Source organism: Salmo salar, chromosome ssa28 (genome assembly GCF_905237065.1).
Source record: "Salmo salar chromosome ssa28, Ssal_v3.1, whole genome shotgun sequence".
Classification (NCBI taxonomy): Eukaryota; Metazoa; Chordata; class Actinopteri; order Salmoniformes; family Salmonidae; genus Salmo; species Salmo salar.
In genome coordinates, this window is record NC_059469.1 from 32,937,012 (window position 1) to 32,956,545 (window position 19,534).

Sequence of the window (19,534 nt, forward strand, 5' to 3'; positions counted from 1 at the left end):
AAAGTAGTGCACTAGTTTGGACGATAGCCCTATGAGCCTTGGTCAAAAGTAGTGCACTAGTTTGGACGATAGCCCTATGAGCCTTGGTCAAAAGTAGTGCACTAGTTTGGACGGTAGCCCTATGAGCCTTGGTCAAAAGTACTGCACTAGTTTGGACGATAGCCCTATGAGCCTTGGTCAAAAGTAGTGCACTAGTTTGGACGGTAGCCCTATGAGCCTTGGTCAAAAGTAGTGCACTAGTTTGGACGATAGCCCTATGAGCCTTGGTCAAAAGTAGTGCACTAGTTTGGACGGTAGCCCTATGAGCCTTGGTCAAAAGTAGTGCACTAGTTTGGACGGTAGCCCTATGAGCCTTGGTCAAAAGTAGTGCATTAGTTTTGACGAGAGGCCTATGATCCTTGAAATCAAAAAGACATCTGTAGCAGCTATCAAAAGGTTTTTCAATTACATCACATTGATATTAGCTGTTTAATATTGTTAAATGTTAATAAGATTTGGACACTGTCTAGGTTATGTGGTGTGTTTTTGTATTGTTTTGTTATGATAGATCACATAAGGGAACAATACAGGTCAGTTTATGAAAATATGTATGCACCATAAAATGCCTTAAGTACACACATTGTCTTGAATAGAGATCATTGGTAGCTATCATCTTACAGTCTTAGATTATGAAGACAAACGGACAATGTATTTGTTACAATTAATTTAATCGTTTTTCCACAGGAATAATTGATGAATTTGCAGCTGTGTTAATGCGAGTTAGTTTGAGCTTGTGCTCTTATTGATCCTCCTAGATAGGACAGTGTTAACAATCTGTTATTCCAGTGACAGCATTCAGCAGCATGGGTTAGTTAGTAGGTATAGTTCCTGTTTCCTGACCTACATGTCATCCTCCACCTCTGCCCTCTCTCTGTCTCCCTTTCTCTGTCACCCTTTCTCTGTCTCCCTTTCTCTGTCTCCCTTTCTCTGTCTCCCTCTCTCTGTCACCCTCTCTCTGTCTCCCTTTCTCTGTCACCCTCTCTCTGTCTCCCTCTCTCTGTCTCCCTCTCTCTGTCTCCCTCTCTCTGTCACCCTCTCTCTGTCTCCCTCTCTCTGTCTCCCTCTCTCTGTCTCCCTCTCTCTGTCTCCCTCTCTCTGTCTCCCTCTCTCTGTCTCCCTCTCTCCTCCCCCCTCCATCATTGCACCCCCACCAGCTCGGTGATGGGCGGGGCGAACACCATGAGCTCCTGGTACTTGTGAAAGAAGAGCTGCAGACGGGAGAGATATGTGTCTTCCTGGTATGGGAGCTCCTTCTCCTTTAGATACTGGGACACGATGGGCTTTACCTGAGAGGAGAGGAGGGAGGAAAGGAAATTGGTTCATATCGATCACATTTATTTTATCAAGCCATTTTTTTTTACATCAGCAGTAGTCATAAAGTTCCACGTAGTTAAGAGGTGAAAGTGAATGTAATTTTCTTGAAAGAAGCTTATTTGATTAATGTATATTTGACAGATATACTGTTATTGCAATGTAAACAAGGTTGGGGTCAATTCCATTTGAATTCGGTCAATTCCTCATAGCTTTTCAATTAGTAATGTGAAATGGAATTGGCCCCAACCCTGACTTTGCCCACACATATTTGACAGACACACTGTCTGTGTCTTATGGTATCCTATTCCCTAGGTAGTGCACTACTTTTGACCTGAGCCCTATGGGGAATAGGGTGCCATTTGGGACACAAACACATTGTACCTTGAGACACATGTTGTCAGAGAGGAAGGGGAACAGGTGGTGTTCCACGTGACAGTTGATGAGGGAGTGTCCGAAGATCCAGTCCAGCAGGGGGTTCCGGGGAAGGTTCAGAACCCCGTGGGTCATCTGGTAAATCCTCTTGGGCCGGCGGGTCGGGGAGAACATAGACAGGCCGATGTGCTGTACGGAACAGGAGAGGACGATTTAAAGGAAAGACCTGCTCAGGGTGTGTGTAAAACCCTGCTGATTCAGTAAAGAGAACGATACCCAGAGAGAAACTGTTGTTGCTGCCCTGGACACATTCACAATATAGTAGAAAGTTGGGATGCAGAGTCCAGCGTCATCAGGCTGCTGGAGGTCTACCTATAGACATTAATCCGTTCAGTTAGGAAGGATGGGGACAACAATACAGGGCCAGAGAGGGACAGCCACAGTGGGAGTACCGGGAAGGATGGGGACAACAATACAGGGCCAGAGAGGGACAGCCACAGTGGGAGTACCGGGAAGGATGGGGACAACAATACAGGGCCAGAGAGGGACAGCCACAGTGGGAGTACCAGGAAGGATGGGGACAACAATACAGGGCCAGAGAGGGACAGCCACAGTGGGAGTACCGGGAAGGATGGGGACAACAATACAGGGCCAGAGAGGGACAGCCACAGTGGGAGTACCAGGAAGGATGGGGACAACAATACAGGGCCAGAGAGGGACAGCCACAGTGGGAGTACCGGGGAGGATGGGGACAACAATACAGGGCCAGAGAGGGACAGCCACAGTGGGAGTACCGGGAAGGATGGGGACAACAATACAGGGCCAGAGAGGGACAGCCACAGTGGGAGTACCGGGGAGGATGGGGACAACAATACACGATTAGGGGAAGAGGTTTTTCCTTCACATTTAGTACTCAACCCTGAAGAACATAAGGACTGCATCCCAAATTGCACGGTGTTCCCATTTTAGTGCACTACCTTTGACACAAGCGTTCCCTCCCCCCACCTCTCCCCATGGGTTTAACCACATCAATAACCACTGTTTCATTCAATCCCACTTCAAAAAACCTTTTGTACTCATTAACACAATAGACTGGAAACGAAAGGCTCCATCTGGGAAAGTTATGCATGAATGGTTTTTTTTCTGTAGCCTTTGAACTGCCTGAAATGTTCGAATTCCTGGTAGAAGCTGTGAGGACACAATGCTGCATTGTGAAGTATGACGGGGGTGAGCTTTTTCTACGAAAGACTGAGTTAACAGTTTGACCCAAATACTAATCAACCCAAATAATGACCCGATCAGCAACTACCAATTTATTCCTGACTTTGATGTTATCAAATCAAACGTTATTTGTCACATGCGCCGAATACAAGTTACCGTGAAATGTTTACTTACAAGCCCTTAAGCAACAGCGCAGTTCAAGAAAGAGTTAAGAAAATATTTACCAAATAAAGTAAAGTAAAAAAATAATAAAACGTAACACAATTTAGTCAAGTGTGTGTGTGTGTGTGTGTGTGTGTGTGTGTGTGTGTGTGTGTGTGTGTGTGTGTGTGTGTGTGTGTGTGTGTGTGTGTGTGTGTGTGTGTGCGCGCGCGTGCGCGTGTGCGTGTGTGAGTGCGTCCGTCCGGGTGTGTACATGCGTGTTGTTCACCATCTCACCTGGAAGATGTTAACGTGTATGTAGGGTATAGAGAACATGGCCCTGCAGAGCAGCATACAGAGGAGACTGCTGTACAGATGCTGGAACCCAGACACATGCATCAGTAGCCAGTATTGAGAGTAGAACCCCAGGAACACCATCAGGACTGTCCTCAGGGCCTGGCTCACCGAGTGGTCCTTCAGCTGACCTGCAGGACACACACAGACAGGTGGGGTGGGGGGGGTCGTTTGAATGGTAGTGCAAAAGCAACTGTCTGTAGACAAGTAGAGGAGTGAAGTCGGGGAGAGGCGCATCTACGACAGTAATGTGGTTTTCCAACCGCAAGGCTCACTGAAGTTGTTCTTTATAATGACCAGATAAACATGTCTCCAACCACAATATCATACACTCACTGACTATATGTGTGTAAAGACATACCCCTGGATGAGTAGGTGTGTCCAAACTTTTGACTGGTAAGGGAACAATCAATTGGTGTGAGAGAGAGAGAGAGAGAGAGACAGAGAGAGAGAGAGAGAGAGAGAGAGAGAGAGAGAGAGAGAGAGAGAGAGAGAGAGAGAGAGAGAGAGAGAGACAGAGACAGAGACAGAGAGAGAGAGAGAGAGAGAGAGAGAGAGAGAGAGAGAGACAGAGAGAGAGAGAGAGAGAGAGAGAGACAGAGAGAGAGAGACAGAGAGAGAGAGACAGAGAGAGAGAGACAGAGACAGAGACAGAGAGAGAGAGAGACAGAGAGAGAGAGAGAGAGAGAGAGAGAGAGAGAGAACAGAGAAAGAGAGAGAGAGAGAGAGAGAGACAGAGAGAGAGACAGAGAGAGAGAGACAGAGAGAGAGAGAGAGAGAGAGACAGAGAGAGAAAGAGAGAGAGAGAGAGAGAGAGAGAGAGACAGAGAGAGAGAGACAGAGAGAGAGAGAGCGAGAGAGAGAGAGAGACAGAGAGAGAGAGAGACAGAGAGAGAGAGAGAGAGAGAGACTCAAATATCACATTATCACATCACTGCAGGATGAAGTTGATGAAGAACAACTGCAGGAACTTGCAGTCAACTGAAGGCAAAACTTCATGACCTTTGATCATATGATTTTTGTAAAGTTCATGCATGTAGGCGCAAGTCTGAGAATGTTTCTCCCAATAATGCAACACACTTTGAAAGGTGTGTTGCATTGTGGTAAATTGACATAAGTGATCCACTCAAAAGCACCCGGGGACAACACAGTCAGATACAGTAACAGTCAGATACAGTCACAGTCAGATACAGTCACAGTCAGACACACACAGTCAGATACAACACACAGTCAGATACAGTCACAGTCAGACACACACACAATCAGTTACGACACACAGTCAGATACAGTCAGACACACACACAATCAGTTACAACACACCGTCAAATACTGTCACAGTCAGACACACACACAATCAGTTACAACACACAGTCAGATACAGTCACACGACAGGGACAGAGACAAGGACAGGGACAAGGACAGAGATAGAGACAAGGGACAAGGGACAAGGGACAGGTACAAATACAGGGACCAGAGACAAGGACAGGGACCAGAGACAGGGACCAGAGACCAGAGACAGGGACCAGGGACCAGAGACAGGGACCAGAGACCAGAGACCAGAGACCAGGGACCAGGGACCAGAGACCAGAGACAGGGACCAGGGACAGAGACCAGAGACCAGAGACAGGGACCAGAGACAGGGACCAGAGACCAGAGACAGGGACCAGAGACCAGGGACCAGAGACCAGAGACCAGAGACAGAGACCAGAGACCAGAGACCAGAGACAGAGACCAGAGACAGGGACCAGGGACAGAGACCAGAGACCAGAGACAGGGACCAGAGACAGGGACCAGAGACCAGAGACAGGGACCAGAGACCAGGGACCAGGACCAGGGACCAGAGACAGAGACCAGAGACAGAGACCAGAGACAGAGACCAGAGACCAGGACCAGGACCAGAGACCAGAGACCAGAGACAGGGACCAGAGACCAGAGACCAGAGACAGGGACCAGAGACAGAGACCAGAGACCAGAAACAGGGACCAGAGACAGAGACCAGAGACCAGGGACCAGAGACCAGGGACCAGAGACCGGGACCAGAGACCAGGACCAGGGACCAGAGACAGGGACCAGAGACCAGAGACAAGGACCAGAGACCAGAGACCAGGACCAGAGACCAGAGACCAGGACCAGAGACAGAGACCAGAGACAGGGACCAGAGACAGAGACAGGGACCAGAGACCAGGGACCAGAGACCAGAGACCAGAGACAGGGACCAGAGACCAGAGACAGAGACAGGGACCAGAGACCAGAGACCAGAGACCAGAGACAGGGACCAGGACCAGAGACCAGAGACCAGAGACCAGAGACAGAGACCAGAGACCAGAGACAGAGACAGAGACCAGAGACAGAGACCAGAGACAGGGACCAGAGACCAGAGACAGAGACCAGAGACAGAGACCAGAGACAGAGACCAGAGACCAGAGACCAGAGACCAGAGACCAGGACCAGGACCAGAGACCAGAGACAGAGACCAGAGACCAGGACCAGGGACCAGGGACCAGAGACCAGAGACCAGAGACAGAGACCAGAGATCAGAGACCAGAGACCAGAGACCAGAGACCAGGGACCAGGGACCAAAGACCAGGGACCAAGACAGGACCAAACAAGACCAAGACCAGGACCAGGGACCAAAGACCAGGGACCAGAGACAGGGACCAGAGACCAGAGACCAGGGACCAGGGACCAGAGACCAGAGACCAGAGACCAGAGACAGAGATCAGAGACCAGAGACCAGGGACCAGGGACCAGAGACCAGAGACCAGAGACCAGAGACCAGAGACAGAGACCAGAGACCAGAGACAGAGACAGAGACAGGGACCAGAGACAGGGACCAGAGACAGAGACCAGAGACAGAGACCAGAGACAGAGACCAGAGACAGAGACCAGAGACCAGAGACCAGAGACCAGAGACCAGAGACAGGGACCAGGACCAGAGACCAGAGACCAGAGACCAGAGACCTGGACCAGAGACAGGGACCAGAGACCAGGGACCAGAGACCAGAGACCAGAGACAGGGACCAGAGACCAGAGACCAGAGACCAGAGACCAGAGACCGGGACCAGAGACCGGGATCAGAGACCAGAGACCAGAGACCAGAGACCAGAGACAGGGACCAGAGACAGGGACCAGGACCAGGGACCAGAGACAGAGACCAGAGACCAGAGACCAGAGACAGAGACCAGAGACCAGAGACAGAGACCAGGGACAGGGACCTGAGACAGAGACCAGAGACCAGGGACCAGAGACCAGGGACCAGAGACAGGGACCAGAGACCAGGGACCAGAGACCAGAGACCAGAGACCAGAGACAGGGACCAGAGACCAGAGACCAGAGACCAGAGACCAGAGACAGGGACCAGGGACCAGGGACCAGAGACAGAGACCAGAGACCAGAGACCAGAGACAGAGACCAGAGACCAGAGACAGAGACCAGGGACAGGGACCAGAGACAGAGACCAGAGACCAGAGGCCAGAGACCAGAGACCAGAGACCAGGGACCAGAGACCAGAGACCAGAGACCAGGGACCAGAGACCAGAGACCAGAGACAGGGACCAGGGACCAGAGACAGAGACCAGAGACCAGAGACCAGGGACCAGAGACCAGGACCAGAGACAGGGACCAGAGACCAGAGACAGAGACCAGAGACAGAGACCAGAGACCAGAGACCAGAGACAGGGACCAGGACCAGGACCAGAGACCAGAGACCAGAGACCAGGACCAGAGACCAGAGACCAGAGACAGGGACCAGAGACAGGGACCAGAGACCAGGACCAGAGACCAGAGACCAGAGACCTGGACCAGAGACAGGGACCAGAGACCAGGGACCAGAGACCAGAGACCAGAGACAGGGACCAGAGACCAGAGACCAGAGACCAGAGACCGGGACCAGAGACCGGGATCAGAGACCAGAGACCAGAGACCAGAGACAGGGACCAGAGACCAGGGACCAGAGACCAGAGACAGGGACCAGGACCAGGGACCAGAGACAGAGACCAGAGACCAGAGACAGAGACCAGAGACAGAGACCAGGGACAGGGACCAGAGACAGAGACCAGAGACCAGAGACCAGGGACCAGAGACCAGGGACCAGAGACAGGGACCAGAGACCAGGGACCAGAGACCAGAGACCAGAGACCAGAGACAGGGACCAGAGACCAGGGACCAGAGACCAGAGACCAGAGACAGGGACCAGGGACCAGGGACCAGAGACAGAGACCAGAGACCAGAGACAGAGACCAGAGACCAGAGACCAGGGACAGGGACCAGAGACAGAGACCAGAGACCAGAGACCAGAGACCAGAGACCAGAGACCAGGGACCAGAGACCAGAGACCAGAGACCAGGGACCAGAGACCAGAGACCAGAGACAGGGACCAGGGACCAGAGACCAGAGACCAGAGACCAGGGACCAGAGACCAGGACCAGAGACAGGGACCAGAGACCAGAGACAGAGACCAGAGACCAGAGACCAGAGACCAGAGACAGGGACCAGGACCAGAGACCAGAGACCAGAGACCAGAGACCAGGACCAGAGACCAGAGACCAGAGACCAGAGACAGAGACCAGAGACCAGAGACAGAGACCAGAGACAGAGACCAGAGACCAGGACCAGGACCAGAGACCAGAGACCAGGGACCAGGACCAGAGACAGAGACCAGAGACCAGAGACCAGAGACCAGAGACCAGAGACCAGGACCAGGGACCAGGGACCAGGGACCAGAGACCAGAGACCAGAGACAGAGTCCAGATATCAGAGACCAGAGACCAGAGACCAGGGACCAGGGACCAAAGACCAGGGACCAGAGACAGGGACCAGAGACCAGAGACCAGGGACCAGAGACCAGAGACCAGAGACAGGGACCAGGGACCAGAGACAGGGACCAGAGACCAGAGACCAGAGACCAGAGACCAGGGACCAGAGACCAGAGACCAGAGACCAGGGACCAGAGACCAGAGACCAGAGACCAGAGACAGAGACCAGAGACAGGGACCAGAGACCAGAGACAGAGACCAGAGACCAGAGACAGGGACCAGAGACCAGAGACCAGGACCAGAGACCAGAGACCAGAGACCAGAGACCAGGACCGGAGACCAGAGACAGAGACAGAGACCAGAGACCAGAGACAGAGACAGAGACAGGGACCAGAGACAGAGACCAGAGACAGAGATCAGAGACAGGGACCAGAGACCAGAGACAGGGACCAGAGACCAGAGACCAGAGACCAGAAACAGGGACCAGAGACCAGAGACAGGGATCAGAGACCAGGACCAGAGACCAGAGACCTGGACCAGAGACAGGGACCAGAGACCAGAGACCAGAGACCAGAGACAGGGACCAGAGACCAGAGACCAGAGACCGGGACCAGAGACCGGGATCAGAGACCAGAGACCAGAGACCAGAGACAGGGACCAGAGACCAGGGACCAGAGACCAGAGACAGGGACCAGGACCAGGGACCAGAGACAGAGACCAGAGACCAGAGACCAGAGACAGAGACCAGAGACCAGAGACAGAGACCAGGGACAGGGACCAGAGACAGAGACCAGGGACCAGAGACAGGGACCAGAGACCAGGGACCAGAGACCAGAGACCAGAGACCAGAGACAGGGACCAGAGACCAGGGACCAGAGACCAGAGACCAGAGACAGGGACCAGAGACCAGAGACCAGAGACCAGAGACCAGAGACCAGAGACCAGAGACAGAGACCAGAGACAGAGACCAGAGACCAGAGACAGAGACCAGGGACAGGGACCAGAGACAGAGACCAGAGACCAGAGACCAGAGACAAGGACCAGAGACCAGGGACCAGAGACCAGAGACCAGAGACCAGAGACCAGGGACCAGAGACCAGAGACCAGAGACAGGGACCAGGGACCAGAGACCAGAGACAGGGACCAGAGACAGAGACCAGAGACAGGGACCAGAGACCAGAGACAGAGACCAGAGACAGAGACCAGAGACCAGAGACCAGAGACCAGGACCAGAGACAGAGACCAGAGACCAGAGAGCAGGACCAGGGACCAGGGACCAGAGACCAGAGACCAGAGACAGAGACCAGAGATCAGAGACCAGAGACCAGAGACCAGGGACCAGGGACCAAAGACCAGGGACCAGAGACAGGGACCAGAGACCAGAGACCAGGGACCAGGGACCAGAGACCAGAGACCAGAGACCAGAGACAGAGATCAGAGATCAGAGACCAGAGACCAGGGACCAGAGACCAGAGACCAGGGACCAGAGACAGGGACCAGAGACCAGAGACCAGGGACCAGGGACCAGAGACCAGAGACCAGAGACCAGAGACCAGGGACCAGAGACCAGGGACCAGAGACCAGAGACCAGAGACAGAGACCAGAGACCAGAGACAGGGACCAGAGACCAGAGACCAGAGACCAGAGACCAGAGACAGAGACCAGAGACCAGAGACAGGGACCAGAGACCAGAGACAGGGACCAGGGACCAGAGACAGAGACCAGAGACCAGAGACCAGAGACAGGGACCAGAGACCAGAGACCAGGACCAGAGACCAGGACCGGAGACCAGAGACAGAGACCAGAGACAGAGACAGAGACAGGGACCAGAGACAGGGACCAGAGACAGAGACCAGAGACAGAGACCAGAGACAGGGACCAGGGACCAGAGACCAGAGACCAGAGACCAGAGACAGGGACCAGAGACCAGAGACAGGGACCAGAGACCAGGACCAGAGACCAGAGACCAGAGACCAGGACCAGAGACCAGAGACCAGAGACCAGAGACCTGGACCAGAGACAGGGACCAGAGACCAGGGACCAGAGACCAGAGACCAGAGACAGGAACCAGAGACCAGAGACCAGAGACCGGGACCAGAGACCGGGATCAGAGACCAGAGACCAGAGACCAGAGACAGGGACCAGAGACCAGGGACCAGAGACCAGAGACAGGGACCAGGACCAGGGACCAGAGACAGAGACCAGAGACCAGAGACCAGAGACAGAGACCAGGGACAGGGACCAGAGACAGAGACCAGAGACCAGAGACAGGGACCAGAGACCAGGGACCAGAGACCAGAGACCAGAGACCAGAGACAGGGACCAGGGACCAGGGACCAGGGACCAGAGACAGAGACCAGAAACCAGAGACCAGAGACCAGAGACAGAGACCAGAGACCAGAGACAGAGACCAGGGACAGGGACCAGAGACAGAGACCAGAGACCAGAGACAGAGACCAGAGACAGAGACCAGAGACCAGGACCAGGACCAGAGACCAGAGACCAGAGACCAGAGACCAGGACCAGAGACAGAGACCAGATACCAGAGACCAGATACAGGGACCAGAGACCAGAGACCAGAGACCAGGACCAGGGACCAGGGACCAGAGACCAGAGACAGGGACCAGAGACCGGGATCAGAGACCAGAGACCAGAGACCAGAGACCAGGGACAGGGACCAGAGACAGAGACCAGAGACCAGAGACCAGGGACCAGAGACCAGGGACCAGAGACAGGGACCAGAGACCAGGGACCAGAGACCAGAGACCAGAGACCAGAGACAGGGACCAGGGACCAGGGACCAGAGACAGAGACCAGAAACCAGAGACCAGAGACCAGAGACAGAGACCAGAGACCAGAGACAGAGACCAGGGACAGGGACCAGAGACAGAGACCAGAGACCAGAGACCAGAGACCAGGACCAGAGACAGGGACCAGAGACCAGAGACAGAGACCAGAGACAGAGACCAGAGACCAGAGACCAGAGACCAGAGACCAGGACCAGAGACCAGAGACCAGAGACAGAGACCAGAGACAGAGACCAGAGACAGGGACCAGAGACCAGAGACAGAGACCAGAGACAGAGACCAGAGACAGAGACCAGAGACCAGGACCAGGACCAGAGACCAGAGACCAGAGACCAGGACCAGAGACAGAGACCAGAGACCAGAGACCAGATACAGGGACCAGAGACCAGAGACCAGAGACCAGGACCAGGGACCAGGGACCAGAGACCAGAGACCAGAGACCAGGGACCAGAGACCAGAGACCAGAGACAGGGACCAGAGACCAGAGACAGAGACAGAGACCAGAGACAGAGACCAGGGACCAGAGACCAGAGACAGGGACCAGAGACCAGAGACCAGAGACAGGGACCAGGACCAGGACCAGAGACCAGAGATCAGAGACCAGAGACCAGAGATCAGAGACCAGAGACCAGAGATCAGAGACAGAGACCAGAGACCAGAGACCAGAGACAGAGACCAGAGACAGAGACCAGGGACCAGAGACCAGAGACAGGGACCAGAGACCAGAGACCAGAGACAGAGACAGAGACCAGAGACAGGGACCAGGGACCAGGGACCAGAGACAGGGACCAGAGACCAGAGACACACAGATACAGACAGATACAGACACAGACAGTTCACCATCACAGCCTGGAGTGAAAATATCAATGTAAATAAGAAGGGGCCTAAACAATAATGTTATTGTCAGCCTTTCAAACATGATTAGCTTAACACAGGTATCAACATGTTCCTGTTTCAAAACAACAGCAACCTAATAGCGACAGAGGATTATGTATCTTACACAGTGCACATGTAGACGCTACACCCGGAAACACACACACACACACACACGCACGCACGCACGCACGCACGCACGCACGCACACACACACACACACACACACACACACACACACACACACACACACACACACACACACACACACACACACACACACATATACACAGACCCTGTCTTTGTCTCACCTAGAGCCACCAGAGGAGTGATAATGGGTACAGCCAGGGGTGCGGTGAACAGGTAGACGCTCCGGGGTAGACAGGGTATCTTCCAGGTGCTGGAGTCACCCAGGCCAATCACGTTGGTGTGGGCATGATGCATCTTAATGTGGCCTGTTACACCTGCCCTTGCTGTGAACGACCCACACACCTGGACAGACAGATAGCTGAATTACTAGCTAAAATGACAGCAATTATGCCATCTATCTGGTGACACCCCTCTCACTCTCTCTTACCTCTATGAAGAACACAGCCCAGAACTCGGCCCAGGCAGGGGACTCGCTCAGCGATCCGTGGCTGGCCAGGTGGGTTCCCTTAACGGTAATGACAGCATGGGACACTCCCATCAGCACCATGCCCAGGACAAACACCAGGACCTGGGATGAGCCCAGCAGCAGAAAGGCTGGAGGAACAACGAAGAAGGGGAGATGAGTAGAGGAGATGAGGAGAGAGGGATATGGGGATGGAGAGGTGTAGTTGAGGAGATGAGGAGAGAGGGATATGGGGATGGAGAGGTGTAGTTGAGGAGATAAGGAGAGAGGGATATGGGGAAGGAGAGGTGTAGTTGAGGAGATAAGGAGAGAGGGGTATGGGGAAGGAGTTGAGAGGAAATGGGGTCAAACAAAGGGTGGAAAGTTTACACGTTGTTCTAGATGCAAATATTCCACATGATGGAATGTAGAACAGGCAAACATCTAGCCGTTAGCGTTAGCCTGGTCCCAGATCTGTTTTTCATCTCTTGCCAACTGCTATCGTCATTGTCATGCCAAACAGCTCTGCAACCAGGCTACATAAATAAGCATAAAAAAGATCTTCATTAGACAATTTTGCAACACAATTCCACTCCATTCTACTCCTGCCATTTGAAACACATTAGAGAACAGCTTCCCTGAACATTCTATTCCGCTATCAAGCACGTGGTATCTGTTTCTGGTCCTGCCCCTTCTCCTCTGGAGGACCTTGTTAGGCCAGATGACTCAAATCTGGGATTACTTTACAGCCATAAATCCTTGATGTTTTAGTACAGTGGATTTCTCACTTCCCTTCTCCCTGTGTATTTACAACACATCTGCATGTTACACAGGATGTGGTAAACCTATACAAATATGTTTTACCTTTATAAAGACTATAAGGCTGTTAGCCCGGTTTAACCAGACTAAATGTTACTCTCACTATTGAACCAGTTGTCAACCTGGTTTGACCAGGCTAAAACCCAGTGAGCAAAATAGTTTGAAAATATGTCATTTCAACCAGTTTTGCCGTTGTTAGACAGGTGTATCATGACTCAGGATATGACCCAGATGCAGACTCAGGAGGCGGATAGTTTGGTTCTCAGTATATTTATTATAACAAAGGGGCAGGTAAAGGGCAGTTTGGGGGCAGGCAGAGGTTCGTAATCCAAGGCAGAGTCTATCAGGGACAGAACAGCAGGCAGGCTCAGGACAGGCAGAAAGGTCAGAACTGGGAAGACTAGAAAACAAGAACAGGAGAACACGAGAAACACGCTGGTAAGACCTGACAAAACAAGACAAACTGGCAAAAGGAGACAAAGGGCTGTGAGACAGAGGTTTAATCCTAGACACATGAAAAGTGGAATGTATACGGAGGGTGCGGGGCAATAGAAGGTGAACAGCAGTGGGGCTATGGATTTTAGAGATGGGGAAAGGGATGATAAAACGGGGGGAAAGTTTGCGTAACTCCATCCGGAAGGGCAGATCCCGAGTAGAAAGCCATACCCTCTGCCCGAGACGATACCTGGAGGTGGTCTTGATAAGAGCGGACCGGGCTCTCTTCCAGGTACAGCGACAGCGGCGGACAATCATCTGGGCAGAGGGTATGCTGACTTCTTCCTCTTGCTCAGGGAAGTGCAGGGGCTGATATCCCAAGGAACACTCGAAAGGCGAGAGACCAGTGGCCGAGCAGGGAAGAGTGTTGTGGACATATTCCACCCAAACAAGTTGCTTGCTCCAGTTGATGGGGTTGGCGGAGATGAGGCAACAAAGAGCCATCTGCAGGTCCTGATTGGCTCGCTCCAACTGGCCATTAGACTGGGGATGAAAACTGGATGACAGGCTGGCTGACGACCCGATGAGGGTGAAGAACGCCTTCCAAAATCGGGACGAGAACTGAGGACCGCGATCAGAGACCATGTCGACCGGAAGTCCATGGATCTGGAAGACGTGCTGCATCATGAGCTGGGCCGTCTCCTTGCCTGAGGGTAACTTGGGAAGGGGAATGAAATGGGCAGCTTTGGAAAACCTATCCACCACCGAAAGGATAGTGGTGTTGCCATCTGACGGAGGAAGACCAGTGAAGTCCAGGGATATATGGGACCAAGGGTGGTGAGGAACAGGGAGTGGTTGAAGGAGGCCAGCCGGAGCTTGCCGTGGAGTCTTATTCTGTGCACATACAGTGCAGGCAGCGACGATTGAAGAGACATCAGGAACCATGGTGGGCCACCAAAAACTTTGTCGGATGAAAGCCAGGGTCCGACGGGAACCAGGATGGCAGGTCAGTCTAGAGGAATGCACCCATTTCAGGACCGAGAGAAAGGGCAGAGTCTGGGACAAACATCTGGGTACAGACCAGGCTCTCTATACCCCAGATGACTGCAGCCGCTAGACAGGAGGTACGGAGGATGGTCTCAGGGTCAGACGGTGTATCAACCTGCTATACAGGCATGAGAACGCGTCAGGCTTCACATTCTTGGACCCAGGGCGGTAGGAGATAGTCAAATTTCATTTAACAACAGGGCCCATCGAGCCTGCCTTGAGTTGAGGTGCTTAGCGGTGCAGAGATATTCCAGGTTCTTATGGTCAGTCCACACTAAGAATGGATGTTCCGCCCCCTCTAACCAGCGCCTCCACTCCTCCAATGCCATTCTGACCACGAGTAGTTCTCGATTTCCCACGTCATAGTTCATCACAGCAGCATTAAGACGATGGGAAAGGAAAGCGTATGGGTGCAGCTTTTGGTCCTGGACAGAACGCTGGGACTCGACCTCCACCACAAACTGACAGGACAGGTCCGGATGGATTAAGATGGGAGCTGTAGTGAATCGATGCTTGAGGTCCGAGAACGCCTGGTCAGCTGCTGGAAACCACGTAAATGAAACCTTGGGAGAGGTTAGGGCTCAGATAGGGGAAGCTAGGGTGCTGTAACCCCGGATGAAACGCCAGTAAAAATGAGAACCCCAGGAAACGTTGCAGATGCACTCTGGATGTGGGTTGAGGCCAATATACCACCGCTTTCACCTTGTCAGAATCCATCTGAATATTTCCTGCAGCGATGACGTATCCTAGGAAGGAGATGATGGAGCGACGGAAGTCACATTTATCTGCTTTAACAAAAATCTGGTTCTCCAGGAGACGCGGAAGGACCTGTCGGACGTGGAGGACGTGCTCTTGAGCTGAAAAAACAAGGATGTCGTCAAGGTAGACAAACACAAACCAGTTCAACATGTCACAGAGCACATCATTGACCAGGGCCTGGAACATTGTGGTAGCGTTGGTCAGTCCGAATGGCATAACAAGGTACTCGTAGTGCCCGCTAGCATTGTTAAAGGCTGTCTTCCATTCGTCTCCTTCCTGTATCCGAGCCAGATGGTAGGCATTCTGAAGGTCCAACTTCGAGAAGATCGTCATCCCCAGGAGAGGCTTGAAAGCTGAGGAGATGAGTGGTAGAGGGTAAAGTTTTTTAACCGTGATGTAATTCGATACAGTCGATACACGGACGCAGGGTTTTGTCCTTCTTCTCTAAAAAGAGAAGGGGGAGGCACATTGGCACAGTTGAAGTAGCTTCCGAGCAGCCTCTCTCCCAGACAATGGAGAATCGAACACCTTTCTAACCTCCGCCACAAACTGAGGCAAACGGTGGATTGTTGCTCCCACACTGCCGTAGCCCAGGCGAGTGCCCTCCCGGACATCAGCATTATCAGGTACGTTATCTTCGAGCGATCCGAGTGAAACAAAGAGGGCTGCAGCTCAAAGATGAGGGAGCATTGAGAGAGAAACGCGCAGCAGGTTCTCAGATCTCCAGCATGGCGCTCCGGAGGAGGTAAGCAGGGTTCTCGGGAAGCCGGGTAGGCTGGGAAGAAGCGCCGCTGGTAGCGGGGTTACCGAGAGTCTTGGGGTTTACCGTAGAGGCTTGCTGCCTAGTAGTTAATCTGCGGAAAATACTCAAGCAGTGCAGTGAAAGCGTGGTCATCGCATCCTGCCAAGATCTACAGTCCTTCCATAAGGGTTTGAAGTAACTCCTCGTGTCTTCCAATCGCAGCTCCTTGGAAGGAGACAGCGTTGCGGAGCTGGTCCGAGTCTGCTGGGTCAGTCGTGGCCAGTTCATACTATCACGACTCAGGATATGACCCAGATACAGACACAGGAGGCGGATAGTTCGGTTCTCCGAATATTTATTATAACACATGCAAAGGGCATGGACATGCAAAGGGCAGGTTCAGGTTCAGGACAGGCAGAAAAGTTACAATCGGGAAGACTAGAAAACAAGAACTTGAGAACAGGAGAAACAGGAAATACTCTGGTAAGAGCTGACAAAACAAGACAAACTGGCAACAGACAAACAGAAATCACAAGTATAAATACACAGGGGATAATGGGGATAATGGGGAAAATGGGAGACACCTGGTGGGGGGTGGAGACAAGCACAAGACAGGTGTTTCAGATCAAGCTGTGACACGGTGTCTTACCTTGTGAACTGAATGTGGTAAAACTATGCTATATGTTTACCTTTAGTATATAATAATTCCATTTAGCAGACACTTTTATCCAAAGCGACTTACAGTCATGCGTGCATACGTTTTCGTGGACCCAGCGGCAATCGAACCTACAATCCTGGCATTTCATGCGCCGCGCTCTACCAACTGAGCCAGAGAGGACCACTATAAATTCTGTGAGACGGGTGTATGTATTGCGGTGTGCAGGTAGATGTCTTACCTTGGGGTAGGATGAACTGAATGAGGTAAACCTACATTATATACATATACTGTATAATAACATGTGGGCCTTGATAAAGGTGTATGAAGTGTGTGAGACAGGTGTATGAAGTGTGTGAGACAGGTGTATGAAGTGTGTGAGACAGGTGTATGAAGTGTGTGAGACAGGTGTATGAACTGTGTAAGACAGGTGTATGAAGTGTGTGAAACAGGTGTATGAAGTGTGTGAGACAGGTGTATGAACTGTATAAGACAGGTGTATGAACTGTATAAGACAGGTATGAAGTGTGTAAGACAGGTGTATGAAGTGTGTGAGACGGGTGTGTGAGACAGGTGTATGAAGTGTGTGAGACAGGTGTATGAAGTGTGTGAGACAGGTGTATGAAGTGTGTGAGACAGGTGTATGGATTACCTGGGGGTAACAGGAGAAAGGCCAGGACCAGGATAGCGATGTCGATGCCTCTCCTCTCCCACCAGCTACTCTCCTTCACTGTCTTCTGAACCAAACGGGTCAGCTCCATCATCAGCGACTCTTTATCCGTCCCCTTCATCCCCTTTCCCCCTTCGTTCATCATCTCTCCATTCTCCTTCCTCCTCTCCTTAACCCCGGTCTCTCCATTCTCTTTCCCTCTGTCCATATCCTGTTTGGAGTTACCCGTGTTTATTTGGAATAAGGCCTCTCTACCCTCCCAGGGTTTAGCATCCATCTCTCCTCCTCCTCCAGCTCTCTGTTCTTCCCTCCACTCCTCCGGTACATTCTGCATTTCAGCTCCCTTTGTGCCTCCCTCCTGACCAACAACAAAGTACGGTAAAAGCGACAGTGCTCGGTGTGTGCAGCGGTCGTATGGACGGACTCATAGGCAGCGGCCAGACTCTGAGGATAGTAGCCTGGACATTGTGCCCTGAACACAAAGGGTCCGGACTGAAGTAAACATGATAGGAACTCTCCTCTGAGAAGTTCAGCTCCTTTACAACCACTCTAACGGTTCTCACCTTCCTTTTCTCTTTCTACTACAAGCTGCGGTGTGCACTCCTCTCCTCCCCTTCTCTTCCCCTTCTCCTCCTCTCCTCCTCCACTTCTCCTCTCCTCTTCTCCTCTCCTCTTCCTCTCCTCTTTTCTTCTCCTCCTCTTCTCCAACACGCTGTGTACTTCTCTCTTTCCCCGTCCTCCTCCTCTTCTTCTCTGTGTTCTCTCTCTCTCTCTCCTCTCTCTCCTCTCCTCCTCTGCTTCTCTGTGTTCTCTCTCTCTCCTTTCTCTACTCTCCTCTCTCCTTGTCAGGTTGTTCCTGTAGTGCAGTCCATGTTTAATACAGCAGCAGCTCTGGGGACGTCCTGTGGCTTCTATGGGTGTGAGCTAAGTGAGCCCGGGCAAGTCCCTGTGTCACACACCACACACAAAGCCATGCATACTGCACGGACACACAACTCTATACCCTGCAGCTGCTCAGCTCCAGAAAGGATTCTGCTGCTTATTCCCTCTCTCTTCACCGAAGCTCCTCATGCATACTGCAGGTCCCTCCCCTGCAGTCCTTGTTTCCCCTCCCCCTCCTTTCTTTCCTCCCTCTCTCATCCCTGTTGTAACCTTGGCAGAGGGCCTGGGAAAGGAGGAGGAGGGGGAGTGGGGGAAAGGGGGGCTAAGTCAGGAGGACAGGATTAGCAGCGACTGCTTAGTGCTCACTGTGTAGAGAGAGAGAGAGAGAGAGAGAGAGAGAGAGAGAGAGAGAGAGAGAGATGAGTAGTTTAGTGTTTTAATGGGCTGTTGGCCAGTGTTCTTTGCTGGCCAGGTACAATGTTGGCTGCAGTGCTCTTAATGATTTAAGGGAATAGGAGCGCTGGTGGGATCCTGAGTGAACTGGACTACCACTGAAACTGGTTTAGCAGAGTGCAGGGTAGTGTTCAGTTGAGCACACTTGGCAAAATGTTTCGCAACAGAAAACTAAAATATCAGTTTTTAATTGGACAAGTTCAGGTATTATCTCACCATTTAAAAAATATTTCCTCTCTAATTGAACACGACCCAGGGGACATCAGAGCACTGGGCTATCAGACCTTCCCTCTACATCAACTCTGTTTTGTTCTAATCAGAACAGGAGCTGTCAGTCATGTTATCACACTGTAACACTGGTGACAGAAACAGTAGGAAGACCTACCCAGCTCAATCATCTTTGTAATTACAGTTGCAATGACCAGGATATTAACAATCAGTGTCAAAAAAGTTACTTCATTAATTGTAATAAACATTTTTATCTTTCATACAAGTCTTAACTTGTTATGGATAGGGGGCAGTATTTTCACGGCCGGATAAAAAATTTACCCGATTTAATCTGATTATTACTCCTGCCCAGAAACTAGAATATGCATATAATTATT

General features: G+C 52.0%; 1 protein-coding gene across 1 annotated transcript; it reads right to left on the minus strand.

The window, feature by feature from the left end:
- Positions 1-690: 690 nt before the first annotated feature.
- LOC106589887 (fatty acid desaturase 6) lies at positions 691-18,675 on the minus strand. The gene is made up of 6 exons (XM_014180301.2): positions 17,577-18,675; positions 12,453-12,619; positions 12,187-12,367; positions 3,385-3,572; positions 1,735-1,914; positions 691-1,325 (listed from the first exon to the last, which is right to left on the minus strand). The coding sequence occupies exons 1-6, from the start codon at positions 17,926-17,928 to the stop codon at positions 1,176-1,178; spliced, it is 1,218 nt and encodes a 405-aa protein (XP_014035776.1). The 5' UTR covers positions 17,929-18,675; the 3' UTR covers positions 691-1,175.
- Between the last annotated feature and the right edge of the window lie 859 nt (positions 18,676-19,534).